The sequence below is a fragment of the Phyllobates terribilis genome, unplaced genomic scaffold, assembly GCF_046119375.1.
Source record: "Phyllobates terribilis strain yellow unplaced genomic scaffold, ASM4611937v1 Scaffold_11__3_contigs__length_659146591, whole genome shotgun sequence".
Lineage (NCBI taxonomy): Eukaryota > Metazoa > Chordata > Amphibia > Anura > Dendrobatidae > Phyllobates > Phyllobates terribilis.
Genome location: NW_027362771.1, coordinates 308,736,964 through 308,752,892, shown reverse-complemented (window position 1 = coordinate 308,752,892; position 15,929 = coordinate 308,736,964). Strand labels below are relative to the sequence as shown.

Below are 15,929 nucleotides of genomic sequence, written 5' to 3'. Positions count from 1 at the left end.
TCAGCGGTACCATTTTTATTTATATTCGTCTTTTTGATCGCGTGTTATTCCATTTTTTGTTTGGCGGGATGATGATATAGCTAGTGGGACAATTTTATAGGTCAGGTCATTCCGGACGCGGCGATACCAAATATGTGTACTTTTATTGTTTTTTTTTTTGTTTATTTGTTTTTTTTTTCATAATATTTATTGATGGGTGCATTATATTTTTATTTTTGGTGAATTATTTTTTTTTATATTTTTTTCACTTTCTGACACTTTTTTTACTTTTATACTTTGTCCCACTATGGGACTTTCACTTTTTTTATTCTGATCGCCTGCATAGCATAGGGATGGAGCACCATCCCTGTGCTATGCAGGCTGTCAGCGCTGCAGATGCAGAAGATATTTTGGTCATGCAGTGCGCATGACCAAAATATCTTCCTGCTGTCTGGTGACCTGGATTTTGTCATGACGACATCGGGAAGCCGCGGCAGACAGCGCTGGAGGCCGGAAGAGGAGGTGATCACCTCCCCTTGCCACCGCAATGCTGCGATCAACTTCGATTGCAGCATTGCGGGGGTTAATGACCGCTCCCTGCACTTTGTCACAGCTGACACCCGGCGGCGATCGCACCCGCACAGCCTGTGTGCGGGCGCGATCGCAAAGACGTACTAATACGTATCAGGCTCTTAAAGCCCAGGGCGCAGATACATATTAGTACGTCTTGGCCTTTAAAGGGGTTAATACTAAAGTAATATTAAATATTTAAATTTACGTGTATCAACTTTTTTTATTACGACACTAGACATGTCCTTTTTCAAGTTTTTAAACAGAGTATAGTAGCAGGGCTGTGGAGTTGGTAAGCCAAACCTCCGACTCCTCAATTTCCATGACTCCGACTCCCTCATACATGGCTCATGTTTAAGTGATAAATTTACTGTAGCACAGCTTCATCTCAGCTAAAAGTCTAGACCCTTAGATCAGGAATAGGACAGACATTTATAGGACATTTTATAACTTTCCCAAATTCTTAAGAAAAAATATTCCCCACAAACTGCATTGAACTACTGTACCCAATTTTAGGAGTCGGTCCATTTTATACCGACTCCACCAAAATGGGCTTCAACTTGACAGCCCTGTATAGTAGTTAAATCATTATGCTTTAAAATAAAATGAACTAGTCTGAACAATTAATAGTAAGTATTTACACTGAGCTTTTATCATCAATTTGTCCCTTCTACTGTGCGAGTTTTAATCTTGGCCACAATCTCTTACTAACAATTTCCATTTCCTTGTGTCAGAGTACGTAGGGCTGTTATGGGGTTTGGCACCACCTGAGTTATATTTGATTTTTGTTTACTTTTAATGTGTCTGGTTTTCTTGGATGCACAAAGGACAACTTTGGACCAGAAGGTGCAGAAAAGTCACTTCTACTTCTTCATTAGCATAATCTTTGGAAAGTCCATTAGCCACCAGTGCCGATCATACTCACAGGTCACATAACCAGTTATGTCATCCATTGCTAAAAATCTTCACATGCAGACTTTCCTCATTGTGAAGAAAAAAAAATTGCGGCAGCTCATTTGCATAATGAGGGTGGAAGTGGTGCGGCTATTCTGCAGCGTCGGGGCCACAGTGGCTCCTGATCGTGGGCACATACCCCAACATATGTTTTAGCAGCACAAAGGGGACCTACACTTTAATATGCAGGTGGCTTTCAAATCATGGCCGATTGTTTAAAAATGTAGGTTTTGCTAAAATTCTAAGTGTTCGCCGACCCGGCCACACTATATCTCTTGATAAAAATCGGCGATATACATGTCAACATATAAGGTTACAGTAGCATGCATCACCGTCACTCATTGATGGGGAAGTCTATGGGGAAAGTCCACATGCGGACCCGCAAGAGAAATTAACTTGCTTTTAGAAATCCCATCCACTATGCTGTAACATCTGGATGCTGCAGGTTTGACGCTGCATAAACCCGCAGCATTTCCTGATCGTGGGCACATACCCTTCCTTACCTGTTGAAGTTCACAAGATCTGAAGGTTATGGCTATGTTTACACGTTGCATTTTTGCTGCATGCTCTCTTGGCAGTAAAGAAGCTGCTTACAAAAAGCAGGTTTTGCAGCGTTTTTAGGATCCCAAAGTTCAGCTTTGTTTCTACCACAGAAGCATGAACACAGGTCACCAATGCAAGACATGTGAAACCATAAAACCATTTTTGAAAAAAAGGGCAATTTGATCAAATTATTAGTGGAAAAAGATTGTCTGAAAAAATAGTGACTATTCTGAATAAAAAATGTTTACTTTACACATGACTAATTTAATTAAACGGTACTAATCCTAACTGCCATTCTCTGGTGAAGAATCCAAGACATTATGGTTTAAACTTGGGAAAATTGCAAAAATAAATTTGTTTCACATTTAATTTTCATAAAAGAACACAGCAAAAAACGCAACGTGTGAACATAACTTACTGTGATATCGGGCATAAGGGTTTTAGCAGCAGATTGTTTTAATTTGCACATTTGAAAGATTGTAGAGTGAGAGCTGAGGAATTGCTAGATAGCAAAGTGCAATTGGCTCTTATCTAGTTAAACAATGAGGGTACACATGTATTTTGCTCACCTGAAAGGGTTGTATGTTAAGGCCCCGTCACACTAAGCGAGATCGCTGCTGAGTCACAAGTTCTGTGACGCAACAGCGACCTCAGTAGCGATCTCTTTACGTGTGACACTTAGCAGCGACCAGGCCCCTGCTGTGAGATCGCTGGTCGTGTCTGAATGGTCTGGACATTTCTTTGATCGTTGAGGCCCCGCTGGGTAGCATGCATCGGTGTGTTTGACACATTACCAACGACCTTGTTGGCTACTCAGAACTGAGACACATAGGCATGTATTTGCGTTGCATCGTTATACAGGTCGCTACGGGTCGCAGTATCGTTGCTGCGTCGTTGAGAAGATCTGACTGTTTGACATCTCACCAGTGTCCACACAGTGACGCAGCAACGATCCCCGCCAGGTCGTATCGTTGTCGGGATCGCTGTAGCGTCGCTAAGTGTGACGGGGCCTTTACACAACCACTAATAGTGCAAAGATACCAGCTGTTGCAGCATCCATGAACATTTTTAAAGGAATGCCAGGGAATGTGGATTTGCTCTGCTGCTGATTTTTAAATAGTCCAAGAATCAAGATATCAGTAATAAAGTGTTTTATTGTCAACTCATTTCAGAGTCACTGACTCCTTCCTCAGAACAACCACATGTGGTTTAATTTTGAGTTTTTTTAATATATATTTAATAAATTATGACGTTGTATACCTTATATTTGGTGGATTTATGACTCCTTATTTTGTAGGATCTTGGTTGACCTGAAGAGGGCGCTGTACACAGGAGATGCCCTCGCAATCTGATAGATTTGGAGTACTACTGCAAGTAAGCGTGGGCAAACATTACCAATTGTAGATGTGCTGTGTTGATAGACTTCTACCCAAAAAGACTGAATGCTGTCATAAATTCAAAGGGTCATTCAACAAAATATTAGTTTAAAGGTGTTCATATTTATGCAACCACAATTATTCTTTATTTTTTCTCTTTTTAACCCCAAAAGATTTGTTTATTTTTCAATTGAATTGTACAGATATCTTCCTTCTGAAAAGGCTATTTGCTTTTTTTATTTCCCAGAGGAGCATTGCTTTGCCTAGAAGTCTCCTCTCCTTACGCCGGCTTGGCTCTCTCCTCAAGGAGAAATGTTGCCCTTTAGACCACCAGGCATAAAGCCAAATCCTTTTTCTTGCTGCACCCCGAAACACGTGTCTGCAAATAGAGTTTTTGGTTTGGCTTAACCCATCAATATTGACATTTAGGATTGCTGTATCCAATAGTTGGAGCCAGAGATAGTCATCCTTCTGACGATGCTATTTGCATATATACCGATTATAGGTGACATTAAAGATGGAAATGGTTCTGAAATGATTCTTCTTGGTATGAATCTGGCATATTAACTGCGGTGTGTAGACTCCCTCTTTCTCGACCCCCATCCCCCACCCTATCTTATCTCTCATTCTCTTTAGTGTTCTGGTCTATGTATAGTCTTGTTGAGCAGCAAGTAGTCCGTTCAGCTTTCCCTATTGCTAATGTGCACTCTTGGGGATTAATTGTTTTTTAACCCCATAGTGTTTTACCATATCCATATGAGCATCTGCTGGAAATGTCTATCTACATGTAAAACGGTTCTACAGGTAAAGGAGCAATCATTTCTAAAGAGTCCGCTACATCAGTGATACAAAAATGTGTTTCATGCAAAATAAAGTTTAATGTATTGACTATCGTTTCGTTCCATTTTTTTTTTTTTATTCAGAAAATGGAAGCAAAAACTGATGCAAACAGATTTAATTGGAAAGATTCCTGCTTAAATCTATTTGCTATAGACTTCAATGTATAAAAAATAAAACTAAAAAAAAAAAAAAAAAACATGATCATGACCATTCAGTTTTCTTTTCAACCGCTTCCCAACATCTGCCTTGTATGTATGGCATATGCCGGGTGCAGAAGTTTGGACTCGGGAGCTTCGTCTTCTCCATATGCGACCGATGTTGGCTGTGTTACACAGCCATCATCTGCCTGTAACAGCAGAGACCAGAGCTGTCTGTTGTCGACCCAATAATTGTTACATTTATATTGCTTGGTTGCTGGTGCGCATTGTACACTTGCGCCCATCAGCCCCTGCGATGTGATCGTAGAGTGGTGCTGAGCAGGCTTTGCAGCCAGGGCCTACTGAATGCTGCCATCTTGGCTCTCCTATAAAGCTCAAAACATCAGTTTTACTATACAATGCAATACTGAAGGATTGTTGAAAATAGGACAGATGATGAAAGCCTAAAAATATTAACACACTAGAATTGCCATTACAGCAGCGTGTCCCGCAGCATTGAAATCGCAGTGTTACATTCTGACAGAACATAATGATTTTCTGTGGTGTTGCATTGCGACCCCTTGTGGCTGTGACACAGTCGCAAATGTTTCCAAAAGTGTTGGATTTTCTGTAGTAATGAAGTAAAAATTGCCATAGAGTTCAATGCAAATCACATGGGACTACTACTCATCTGTGGTTCGGGCCTTTTTTAAAGCAATATCATAACTTTACAATAGTGCGACAGCAAATTGCAGACAAGTCACGCAGATGTATTTTCTTGTGCATGATTGCTGTCGTGTGACACGTCCCTGTGTAGCCGTAAACTAAAAACTACTGCTCGACATGCAAAGAACAACCCACATGTGGCGGCATCGACAGAAAAATTAAAGAAAAGTTCTGGGTCTCAAACAGTGATTTCCTGAAACATATTTTCAACAATTTTTTTAATTAATTTTTTCATCACTTACAGCAATGCCAAAATGTGCATAGTTTAATTGTGCACCCCGGAGTATCATGTTGTCAGGTCATTTTTTAATGCACAATAAACACCAAGACACCCGGTTTCCAGTACATTGTATGGGAAAATGAATGCAACGTTTGTCACATACCATGCTCTGGACTTGCGAAAGGTATCGGTTAATAAGGTGATTGATAGTATGCCCTAAAACCTTTTGATCCAGCTGCTCTCACTATGATCTTTTGTGCCAGCCCTGCTGCAGCTCTTCTTCTCTATCACTGTAATGACATGAAGCGATGGGAATGACTGGTTCTCAGCGTGGTCATGCGGAAAATGGATGATTTGACCACCTTTATGGGTGTTTGTTTTTTCCCCTCTATGACATTACCTTTTTATGATTGGGCAATGTCATAGAGGGGAATAAAGTAAATGTCCACAGTGAAGAATTTGTTATTGCCCTCTTGGTTGAAGGGGAAATTTGCATATTGGGCTCCCTAAACTTCACGAGCCCATATCTCAGCAATGCAATGCAATGCAGTGGAGAGGAGAAAGGTTTTTGAATCAAGTGTTTTTTATTAAAATTTTCAAAAATGTGAAACATTGCATCCAAAGGCACACAAACTCCATGCCCTAACCCCCCACACATAATACAAGAAGAGATGTCAAATCCAGAAGATATATCACAGTTAGAAAAAAGAACATTACCATGAACAATTGCTCACATTCAAACTGTAGGTTCCTACAGTGAGTTCAAACTATTGCGACTGTTTTGGAAGAGACCCACCAGAAGGGATGTTAATACTTAATACATAGGATGTTACTAAAATATGCAGCTATATTGATCAGAGACCTAAACGGTATCTACGCAGCTCTCTTGATGCCAAACCCGATCCGTCGATCCACAAAGCCCAGAGGTTCTCGAATTTGATAATGTTTTTTCTCTTTAAATAAATACCCCTTTCCAGGTGCAATAACCACCTTTATTTATGAATTATGCTATTGTGGGCACCTGATGTAATATCCAATATTGGGCTATTAATTTCCTGTCCATAAACGGAAAACGAGACCCTGCAGTCTTGCTGTGGTCATCCGTACGCAAGTCCCTGGAATATCCTAATACACATACAAAGGGCGAGGGATCAATGCTAACTTGATAAACCCTGTTGGTAATTTCGAACACACCTTTCCAAAAGGGGTTCCAAATTAGGGCAGGACCACATCATGTGTAACAGGTTTGCTGAGTGCACTTTACATCTGGCGCATAAAGGATTTGGTTAGAGCCCTATATCAAATAGGAATTGAGGCGTTCTACAACCCCTGGCAAAAATTATGGAATCACCGGGCTCGGAGGATGTTCATTCAGTTGTTTAATGTTGTTGAAGCAAAGCAGATCACAGACATGGCACAAAACTAAAGTCATTTCAAATGGCAACTTTAGGACTTTAAGAAACACTAAAAGAAATCAAGATTAAAAATGTGGTACTCAGTAAGGGTAATTTTTTTCAGACCAAGCAGAGGGAAAAAATTATGGAATCACGCCTTCTCCAGCAATCTCCTAGAGAATGAATGGATCAGATGTGCGTATGATTGACCACCCTACCTTTTTCAATGGGGTCTTCAGAGCCCCAGTTCTTGGGTCAGTGGGGGTCTCTGTGATTGGGAAGTTTATGTGCTATCCTATGGATATGGGATAACTTCCAAACTTGATACAGCCCTTTTAGGCTCCATCCCTTTTGCTGCCTGCTATGTGGGACAGTTGGAAAGTAGGAGAATCAGCTGAAGAATTAGTGCCAAGTGACCTCCACTTAGAATGAAGACTCCATTGTTCTGCACAGTATGTTGTTCTGAGAGCAGTGCCTGCGGCCAGTGATTGTCTTCCTGCTGATGACTTAGAAGTCTTAGAAGGTGGTTCACAAGAAATAAGACACCCGCTCCCTTGGATTACCGATAGCTGGTGGTGCAGTTGGGTTTATACATTATAAGACACCTTTGAGATAACCACCCAAATTTTCAAAAATAGTTAATAGAAATTTATGAGAAGGAGAAAAAAGCTTGTAGAAATACAGTATATGAATGAACTGAAACAGTCGCAAAGGGTGGTCACGGTATACTGGACCTTCTCATAATGTGACTTATACGTTCCTGGAAGCAACTACACATACTGTTGTAATATTCCGCACATTATTGTTGGGAGCTTATGGGGCTTAAACACCAATGTTCTGTTATTATGGAGAAGCAGTCAATGTTACAATTGTGGGGGTCAAATCCCTGTTTACCAACTGCAGAACCTTTTATCATTTACAGGGGCACAGTGCCATACATATAGGCCTTCAGGTTAAACACACTTTCTTAAAGTGGCTGCAGTCCCAGCATTCTGCAGATTAGGGGTCAGACTTCCACTGACAGTTGTTTTAGTCTGAGAAACCATTTTTAAAGGGGTATTCCCTTCTTATAAAGTTCTGGCCTCTCACTAATGGTTTATAACCTTCATATCAGCAGTAGCGCAACCTTCTGCTTTTTCCTGCACAACCTTTTACATTTAACATGTTCATGAGCCACGGTGATCACTTGTAATAGTGCTGTGTGACTTAACAAAAGTGAGTGAATGTCTCCAGTAATGTGTAGTATTGCCTTTAATATTTTACTTGATCTGTTTCAGTTTGCAGCCATGGAGGATCATGCAGTTACCCAAACAGAAAACCTCACTACTATTGAAGCACATACAGTTGCTCACACTGTTTCTCATTCTGAAGTTGGGCAAGTTCAACAAGTCCATGTGGCTACATACACAGATCACAGTATGCTCAGCGCCGACGAAGATTCTCCATCATCCCCTGAGGACACCTCCTATGATGACTCTGACATACTGAACTCCACAGCAGCAGATGAAATAACCGCTCATCTGGCAGCTGCAGGTATGAGGTTAAGCTTTAATAAGTAGCTACTGCCATGGCGTAGTTACACTGCTGCTGCCCCCTCCCAACTTGTCCCTTATTCCCCATTCCTCCTCTTTAAAAGTTTAACAGCTTTCTTACAACATGCAGACGTGTATTGTCACATGGCAATTTTTCTTTGCTGAAAATCTGCGCTAAAATGGGTTATTTCTGCTCCATGTACATTGGTTTTCACAAACCTTACACAAATGGGAGCTGTGCAGAAGTCTCCCATGTGTGAGCACACCTTAACTGTTTTGTTTTTTTTGTTTTGTTGTTTTTTGTTTTTCTCTACGTTAATTGGAGGGGAAACCAATGTACAAATCAACATTTGCCTAAAATTAGGAGAAAAAAGCATCATCTGCCTACAATGTATCATGATAAATGGCCAATTAAAGGCTAGGATATCCTTTCTGTACAACTCCTAAGGGCATTTTAGTAAATTCTAATTTAGAAATGGGATTCCCCATTGATAGACAAAATTAATAGTTTTTAAAATGGCTTTGAAAAGCCACACATGCCTTCCCAAATTTTCTTGCTGTAAACTGCTGTTTCCCAGAGGAGTGAGTTTCTTTTAGACTGGTAGGAATGGTACACAAAATCTCCATAGACATGTGTGGCATCTGTAATAGAGTTAACCTTCCTGCTGATGACTTCCAAGTCCTTAACCTAAAACAATAATTTCTATAACTAGATTCCATGGCATTGGTTATAATGGTTCAGTGCATGTAAATCCTCAATTATCCCAGCAGGGGGAGCAGTTGCATCTCTTAAATTCATGGGTTTGAAAATGGTAACATAGTAACCGTAGATTGAATAAAGACCTGGTCCATCAAGTTCAACCTTCCTCCCCCCAAAAATGAACTTCTTAAAATAATAATATTTCTTATTTATATAGCGCCAACATATTCCGCAGCACTTTACAATTAAGCGGGGACATATACAGACAATAAATTCAATACCAGGTAAGACAGTTTAAACAGTTACATTAGGAGTGAGGTCCCTGCTCTCAAGGTTACAATCTATAAGGAAATGGGGGGGGGGGACAATAGGTGAAAAGTGCTTGTTCTTTCAGGTCTGGCAATTATAATAAGTAGGGATTTTCATATAAAGCTGCATAATTCGGTCATCAGCCTGTATGTTTAAGTGCAATAATCAAGTATTGAGTGCAGTTATCGTGTGCATGGAGGGCGCAGATTCTGAAATGGCAAGAATGGACTTTTATGACCTGAAATGAATAAGTAGACAGTGTACTGCTTAGGTGTACGAATATTATTGCCTATATTAATTGAAAAACCTTTACATTTACTAGATTGGATGTAGGTGTCCACAAGGTGGGCTGTACTGCATTACATTGCTGAATGAAAACACCCTAAGTTGCACCTCAACTTCATGATGAGGACCTTGCACATCTCTCACATCTTGTCACTGTAGCAATAACTAGATCGGATGTTGTAGCCAGGTTGACGCTGCCGTTATATACAACCAGTTGATTGTAAATTGAAATGCAAAGGACCATCCAGATATATATTGTTCTACCAAAGATCCTCTTTCCTGGTCTATCCGGTGACCGGTCACCTGTATTTGGGCTATGCCAGGCAATTTTTTTTTTTTACCTCATTAATGTGGATGTACTTGTTAAAGGCACCAAGGATTCATGTAAAATACTGAATATTTAAGTCTATCCAGAATATTAGGTGTAGTGCATTAATCCTGCTATAAAATAAATCTTTCCTTACATTTACAGGACCTGTAGGGATGGCTGCTGCAGCAGCAGTGGCTACTGGAAAGAAACGTAAGAAACCCCACATCTTTGAATCTAACCCTTCCATACGTAAGAGACAGCAAACCCGGCTACTGAGGTCAGTGCATCCACATGTCTTTAAATCTTATACTAGAGGATTGCATTGCCTACAATTATGTCTTATGTTCTGAGATTTACAGGTAACACAAGAGAAACGGTGAGGAATCGCAAATGGCAATAAATCAGATTCAGTCTTTCTAAACATTTTTTGCAATTAGAATGTAGCATCCCCTTCCTGAATGTGATGGGGTACTTATACTTCTTGGTGCAAGATCAAAAGCTGTATTCTAGCCGCCGCAAGCTTATAACATGCCATGGCCTTAAATACATCCGGGCAGTGGAAGGGTTAAAGTTGAACAATGTTTGATTCTCTTAAAATTATTTTAGATGCTAGCAGGTATTCAGTGCCTATAAGTAATTATTAAACTAATTTACTTTCCCATACAGTATGTATAGTTTTAACACTGAATTTTCCTTTTTTTTTCTGTCTCCAGGAAACTGAGGGCAACCCTGGATGAGTACACCACTAGGGTTGGCCAGCAGGCAATTGTCCTGTGCATTTCTCCTTCCAAACCTAACCCTGTTTTTAAAGTATTTGGAGCCGCGCCTTTGGAGAATGTGGTGAGTGTTTCAGTATTTTTTTGCCATCTACAAATATGCTTTTCAGGACCTTGTAAACTTTGTTAGCTCTGTTTTTTTAAAGAAGACTTTTTGTACGGTCTTTGGCAGTCTTTGAAAGTGAAATAATCGTGTGTATGTCCTGGATTCGTTACATTTATTGCTGCTAATGTACTTGTGAATTTCTGGAAACGGGAAGTATGAGTCTAGAATAGCCCCAGTGGCCAGTGTGAAAATTGCAAAACTTCTCATCTTTTATTAATGCAGATTGTGATATGGAATTTAATTTGGCTGTGTGAGAGGCCACCTACAGAGGTTTTAAGGGGGATCGTTTCTCCTTTTGGAGATTGCTAAGCCTGCATAAGGAGACACTGTCTGAGGCCGATCAACCAGCAAAAATAAAACCACCTGGTTTGCATTGATGATTAGAAAAAAACCCTGGTTTGGCTTTTTATCCTAAGGCTATGTGCCCACGATGCAGAAATGCTCCGAATTTTTTCCTGAGCGTTTCTGCATCTCCCTGGCAAAATAAAACGCATGCGGATTGTACATGCGTTTTTCCTGCCAGGGACATGCGGATGTGAAGCGTTCTTCACTTGCATTTCCGCATGCGGGTTGACAAGCGCTTTCCAAGCGATTTTAGCATCACTTGGAAAGTGCTTGTCAACTTGGTCACACTATATAAATCCATGCAAACGGCGTGGATCTATATAGTGTGACCTTAAAGAATGGTAAAAAATAAATCTATACTTGCCTTCCGATGGCCCCTGGAGTCTTGCTTCGCTCTGTCCTGGCTGCCGGCAGATCGCGGTACACTGCACTGAAGGACCTGCCATCACATGACTATGACGTCAGCGCAGGTCCTTCAGTCCACTGCGATCTGCCGGCACGGGAGGACGAGCGCAGCGGGGGCCATCAGAAGGTAAATATGATATTTATTTTTTATTTTATTCTTTCTTTTTTTCACAGGTTCTATGGTACCCAGGTCCGGAGGAGAGTCTCCTGTCTTCTAGACCCGGGTACCATTCGCACATTGAAACGCGTGGAATGCGCATCTACATATGCAGTGATGCGTAATCCATGCTTTTCAATGCAAGTCAATGGTGGCGAAAACGCAGCGCTTCCGCAAAATAGTTGGTAGTGCTGCGTTTTTTTCCGCAATGATAATCCGCAGCGGAAATTTACGCAGCATGTGCATAGCACATGCGGATTATCATTGGGGAACATGGCAGGCCTTCTACCATGCATTTTTTAAGCGTTTCTGCAGCGTTTTTGCCGCTGCAGAAACGCTTAAAAAACACATCGTGGGCACACAGCCTAAGTCATGCAGCAAGGCTTGTTAAAGATTCAATATTGACTTTTAGGATTGATAGCCCAAGTGGTGGTATTATGGTTCTAGTCCTCTTCCTCTCTGAAGAGGATATTTGCATATTTAAATTCCAAGAGGAGCATTACATGGCTCATAAGTCTCCTTATGCTGGCTAGGCACTCTCCACATGGAGAAACATTCCCTCTTAGATTTTTACTGCATTAATTGTGCAGTAAAATTGACCTGACAACATTATTTCTCCAGGTTATTATGACATTGGGGATGCCACACCTGTATAGACTTTTTACCTTTTTAGTGGCTTAAAAAAAGTGTGTGCATATACTTTTTTTTTTTTAAATCTTCATTTCTTTTTATTGTCACTTGAATCTGTGATTATTTTATGACTTGTACTATATACAACAATACTACAGTATATAGTAAAAATCATGTGGCTGGACTTCACAGCAAAATGAACATGATAGCCATGGCAACCTATCTGCACACTCCAGCAATCATTTTGCAGGGGAGAAGGGGCAATGGGTGCCCGAACTTGGGTCTTGGTGCTTAAATGCCGCTATCAGTTGATAGCGAAATAGAAGGGGTTAATGTGATTGATCCTTGCTATTAGAGGCTGAGGTTGGCTGTGTGACGCAGCCATTATCTTCACTGTCTGGAGGGGGCCTCAGCTCCTTAGCCCTCTCAACACATCCTTAGTCGCTTCATTAAGTAGATATTAGTTGATGCGAAGTGTTTCACAGGACATGAGCCCGCTCCCTACACCCACACTCAGCATAGGACTTAAAAGGGAGCCTGTCACGTCCTATCTACACTGCCTCCATTGCTTTGTTAGTCATGTAATGTGCATCACTAACAAGCTTTTTTCATTAAAATGGGTGGTAGTATAATGATTTTATAACCTTATATACGCTTTGTCACACCTCCTGTATTCAGTCATAGGGGTGTGATCCTGCTATTCAGTCATGGGCAGCACTGCATTCACTCACTGCTGGCACCGCCCATCTACTATATAATCGGCTTATCCCGTCTGTCTTTCCGTCCAGGAAATCCCGCGTCGTTGATTGGTCCGGCCGTGGCCAATCAGCGATGCAGGATTTCAGAACAAGATGGTGGCCTTTAGCGGCTCATCTGCCGCACGGAGGTCAGCGCCGATGCAGCCGGGAGATGACCAGCGGAAGCAGAAGTACCCCGACCGGCGGCCTAGGCGGTTCCGCTCCCCGGTCCTCCCTTCACACTTGCCATCGGGAGATCAGCGACCCTAGCCGCTGATCTCCCGACGGTAGCCACATGGAGGTCAGCGGCGATGCAGCTGGGAGATGACCGACACTAGCCAGTCATCTTCCGGCTGCTCGCAGCGGAAGTACCCGCACAGGCAGCGCCGCTCCCCGGTCCTCACTAATACGGTTCGCTGATTGGTCGCGGCTGCCACCAATCAGCAACGAGCTCAGTCTAGTATACCCAATGCGTTAGAATCGGGCAACCATCTAGTATACTATACTGCTCCCGGCAAGGTTGTGTCTAGATTGGAGTTGATTTTTTGAGGCCCTCACTCCAGCAACTACGATCTAGTCTCCTCAGCAGTAAGTGTCTAGATCGGAGAGGCTAAAGTGAAGAGCACAAAAAAATCACCTCCAATCTAGACACAACCTTGCCGGGAGCAGTATAATATATGGGTTGCGCCAGCAGTGAGTGAATGCAGTGCTGCCCATGACTGAATGAGAGAATAACACCCCTATGACTGAATACAGCAGGTAGGACAAAGTGTATATAATGTTATAAAATCATTGTACTACCACCGATGTTAATCAAAAAAGCCTGTTAGTGATGCACATTGCATCGCTAACAAAGCAATGGGGGCAGTTTAGATACTAGATAGGACGTGACAGATTCCCTTTAAAGAAGATCCTAGTCCCCAAGATATATGAGAGAGAGAAGAATCTTTCACTCCAAAATCAAAGAAAATTATTTATTGAATAATTGAATTTATTGTATGCAGACAGTCCGCGCTCAGTATGTTATATAAAAAGCAAACTGTGCTTCACTCCTTGTGCCCAGGTCCATCATTGTCTCCGCGACCGATGCTGGTATCTATTAGCTGCAGAGCTGTTGTCAGTGCTGTAACCAATCACTGAGCTAGGTGGCTATGTCCATGTAGACAGTCACCCTCTTGGAGCGAATGAGCTCAGTGATTGACTGTCCACGTGACCGTTTTAGATACTAGGAGCAGCAGTGGATCCGGGAACGGTGAGCAAAGCATGGTTTTGTTTTTGCCCAATAAACTGCGCCCAGAGACCAGAATTTTCTGAAAGGGACAACCCCCTTTAATAGTACGTCCTATGCCATGAATAGGTTAAAGTCCGAGATGGTTTTAGTAGTCTTTTTGCTTTTGCTAATAGTTGAGGGTCCCATGTATGGCAATTCCTTTGATCGTTTAGGCTATGTGCCCACGATGCAGAAATGCTCTGGATTTTTTCCTGAGTGTTTCTGCATCTCCCTGGCAGAAAAAACGCATGTGGATTGTACATGTTTTTTTCCTGCCAGGGACAAGTGTAAGTGAAGCGTTCTTCACTTGCATTTCCGCATGCGGGTTGACAAGCGCTTTCCAAGCGATTTTAGCATCACTTGGAAAGTGCTTGACAACTTGGTCACACTATATAAATCCATGCAAACGGCATGGATTTATATAGTGTGACCGTAAAGAATGTTAAAAAAAAAAAAAAATCTATACTTACCTTCCGATGGCCCCCGGAGTCTTGATTCGATGAGTCCTGGCTTGCCGGCAGCTCGCGGTAGCCTGAAGGACCTGCCGACGTCAGCTTTCGCGTGACCTGTCACATGACTAAATGACGTCAGCGCAGGTCCTTCAGTCCACCGCGGTCTGCCAGCAAGCGAAGACAAGCACACCGGGGCCATCAGAAGGTAAGTATAATATTTCTTTTTTATTTTATTCTTTTTTTTTACAGGTTTTATGGTACCCGGGTCCGGAGGAGAGTCTCCTGTCCTCCACACCCGGGTACCATCCGCACATTGAAACGCATATAATCCGCATGTACAGATCCAGTGATGCGGATTACATGCGTTCCAATGCAAGTCAATGGCGGCGAAAACGCAGCGCTTCCGCAAAATAATTGGTAGTGCTGCGTTTTTTTCCGCAATGATAATCCGCAGCGGAAATTTCCGCAGCATGTGCACAGCACATGCGGATTATCATTGGGGAACATGGCAGACCTTCTACCAAGTGTTTTTTAAGCGTTTCTGCAGCGGAATTGCTGCTGCGGAAATGCTTAAACGCATCGTGGGCACACAGCCTTAGACTTTCCCTATACAATATTTGAAATTAGATTCAAAGGGGTTTTCCCACAACCCCCTGTTATCAGTATCCACAGGATTGGTAAATGTCTGATCGCTGGGGAGACTTATGATCATTAGATATTTTTCAGAATCTGAATGCGGCTGATGGGGGTGAAAAGCCAAGTAATTTTCTTGGCCGCTGCGCGATTTAAAGTTTAGTCAGTGAGGATTAATGGGGCTGGGGACCCCATTCTAACGATCGGTAGAGCCCAGTGATCAAGCATCCAAGCTCAATAGATAGGTGTGTTGTGGGACAGCCCCTTTAATGTTTTAAGCTATTTAGTAAATGATTTTTCGCTGTGCTGCTAGCAGAGACTAGTGATGGCTAACAGATTTCTACACTTCTTGTCAAGTAGAGAGATTGGTGGCACGGTCGAATCGCCAGCTCCTTCTCACAGCCTTTTTTTTTCCCCAGTAGATTCTTTACTGCTGAATTCTGTTAACTTAATGTTCCTTCAGTGTTCAGTCCTTCTTACTTCCACTATTAAAGCATATTACTTAAGATTTCATCATTCTTTCCTCTGCGTACAGGCAGCAGA

At 41.9% G+C, this 15,929-nt stretch overlaps 1 protein-coding gene across 4 annotated transcripts in view; it reads left to right on the top strand.

Annotated features, from left to right (window-relative positions):
• Window positions 1–15,929, top strand: part of NRF1 (nuclear respiratory factor 1) — a 73,453-nt gene that overhangs the window by 14,733 nt on the left and 42,791 nt on the right. For 3 of the 4 annotated variants that reach the window (XM_073652510.1, XM_073652508.1, XM_073652509.1), the window contains 4 exons: window positions 3,344–3,420; window positions 8,017–8,272; window positions 10,038–10,152; window positions 10,589–10,715. In XM_073652510.1, the coding sequence (XP_073508611.1) occupies window positions 3,382–3,420; window positions 8,017–8,272; window positions 10,038–10,152; window positions 10,589–10,715 (537 nt within the window). In that variant the 5' untranslated portion in view covers window positions 3,344–3,381. The remainder of the gene's footprint in view (window positions 1–3,343; window positions 3,421–8,016; window positions 8,273–10,037; window positions 10,153–10,588; window positions 10,716–15,929) is intronic. The other variant, XM_073652511.1, reaches the window with a different exon arrangement.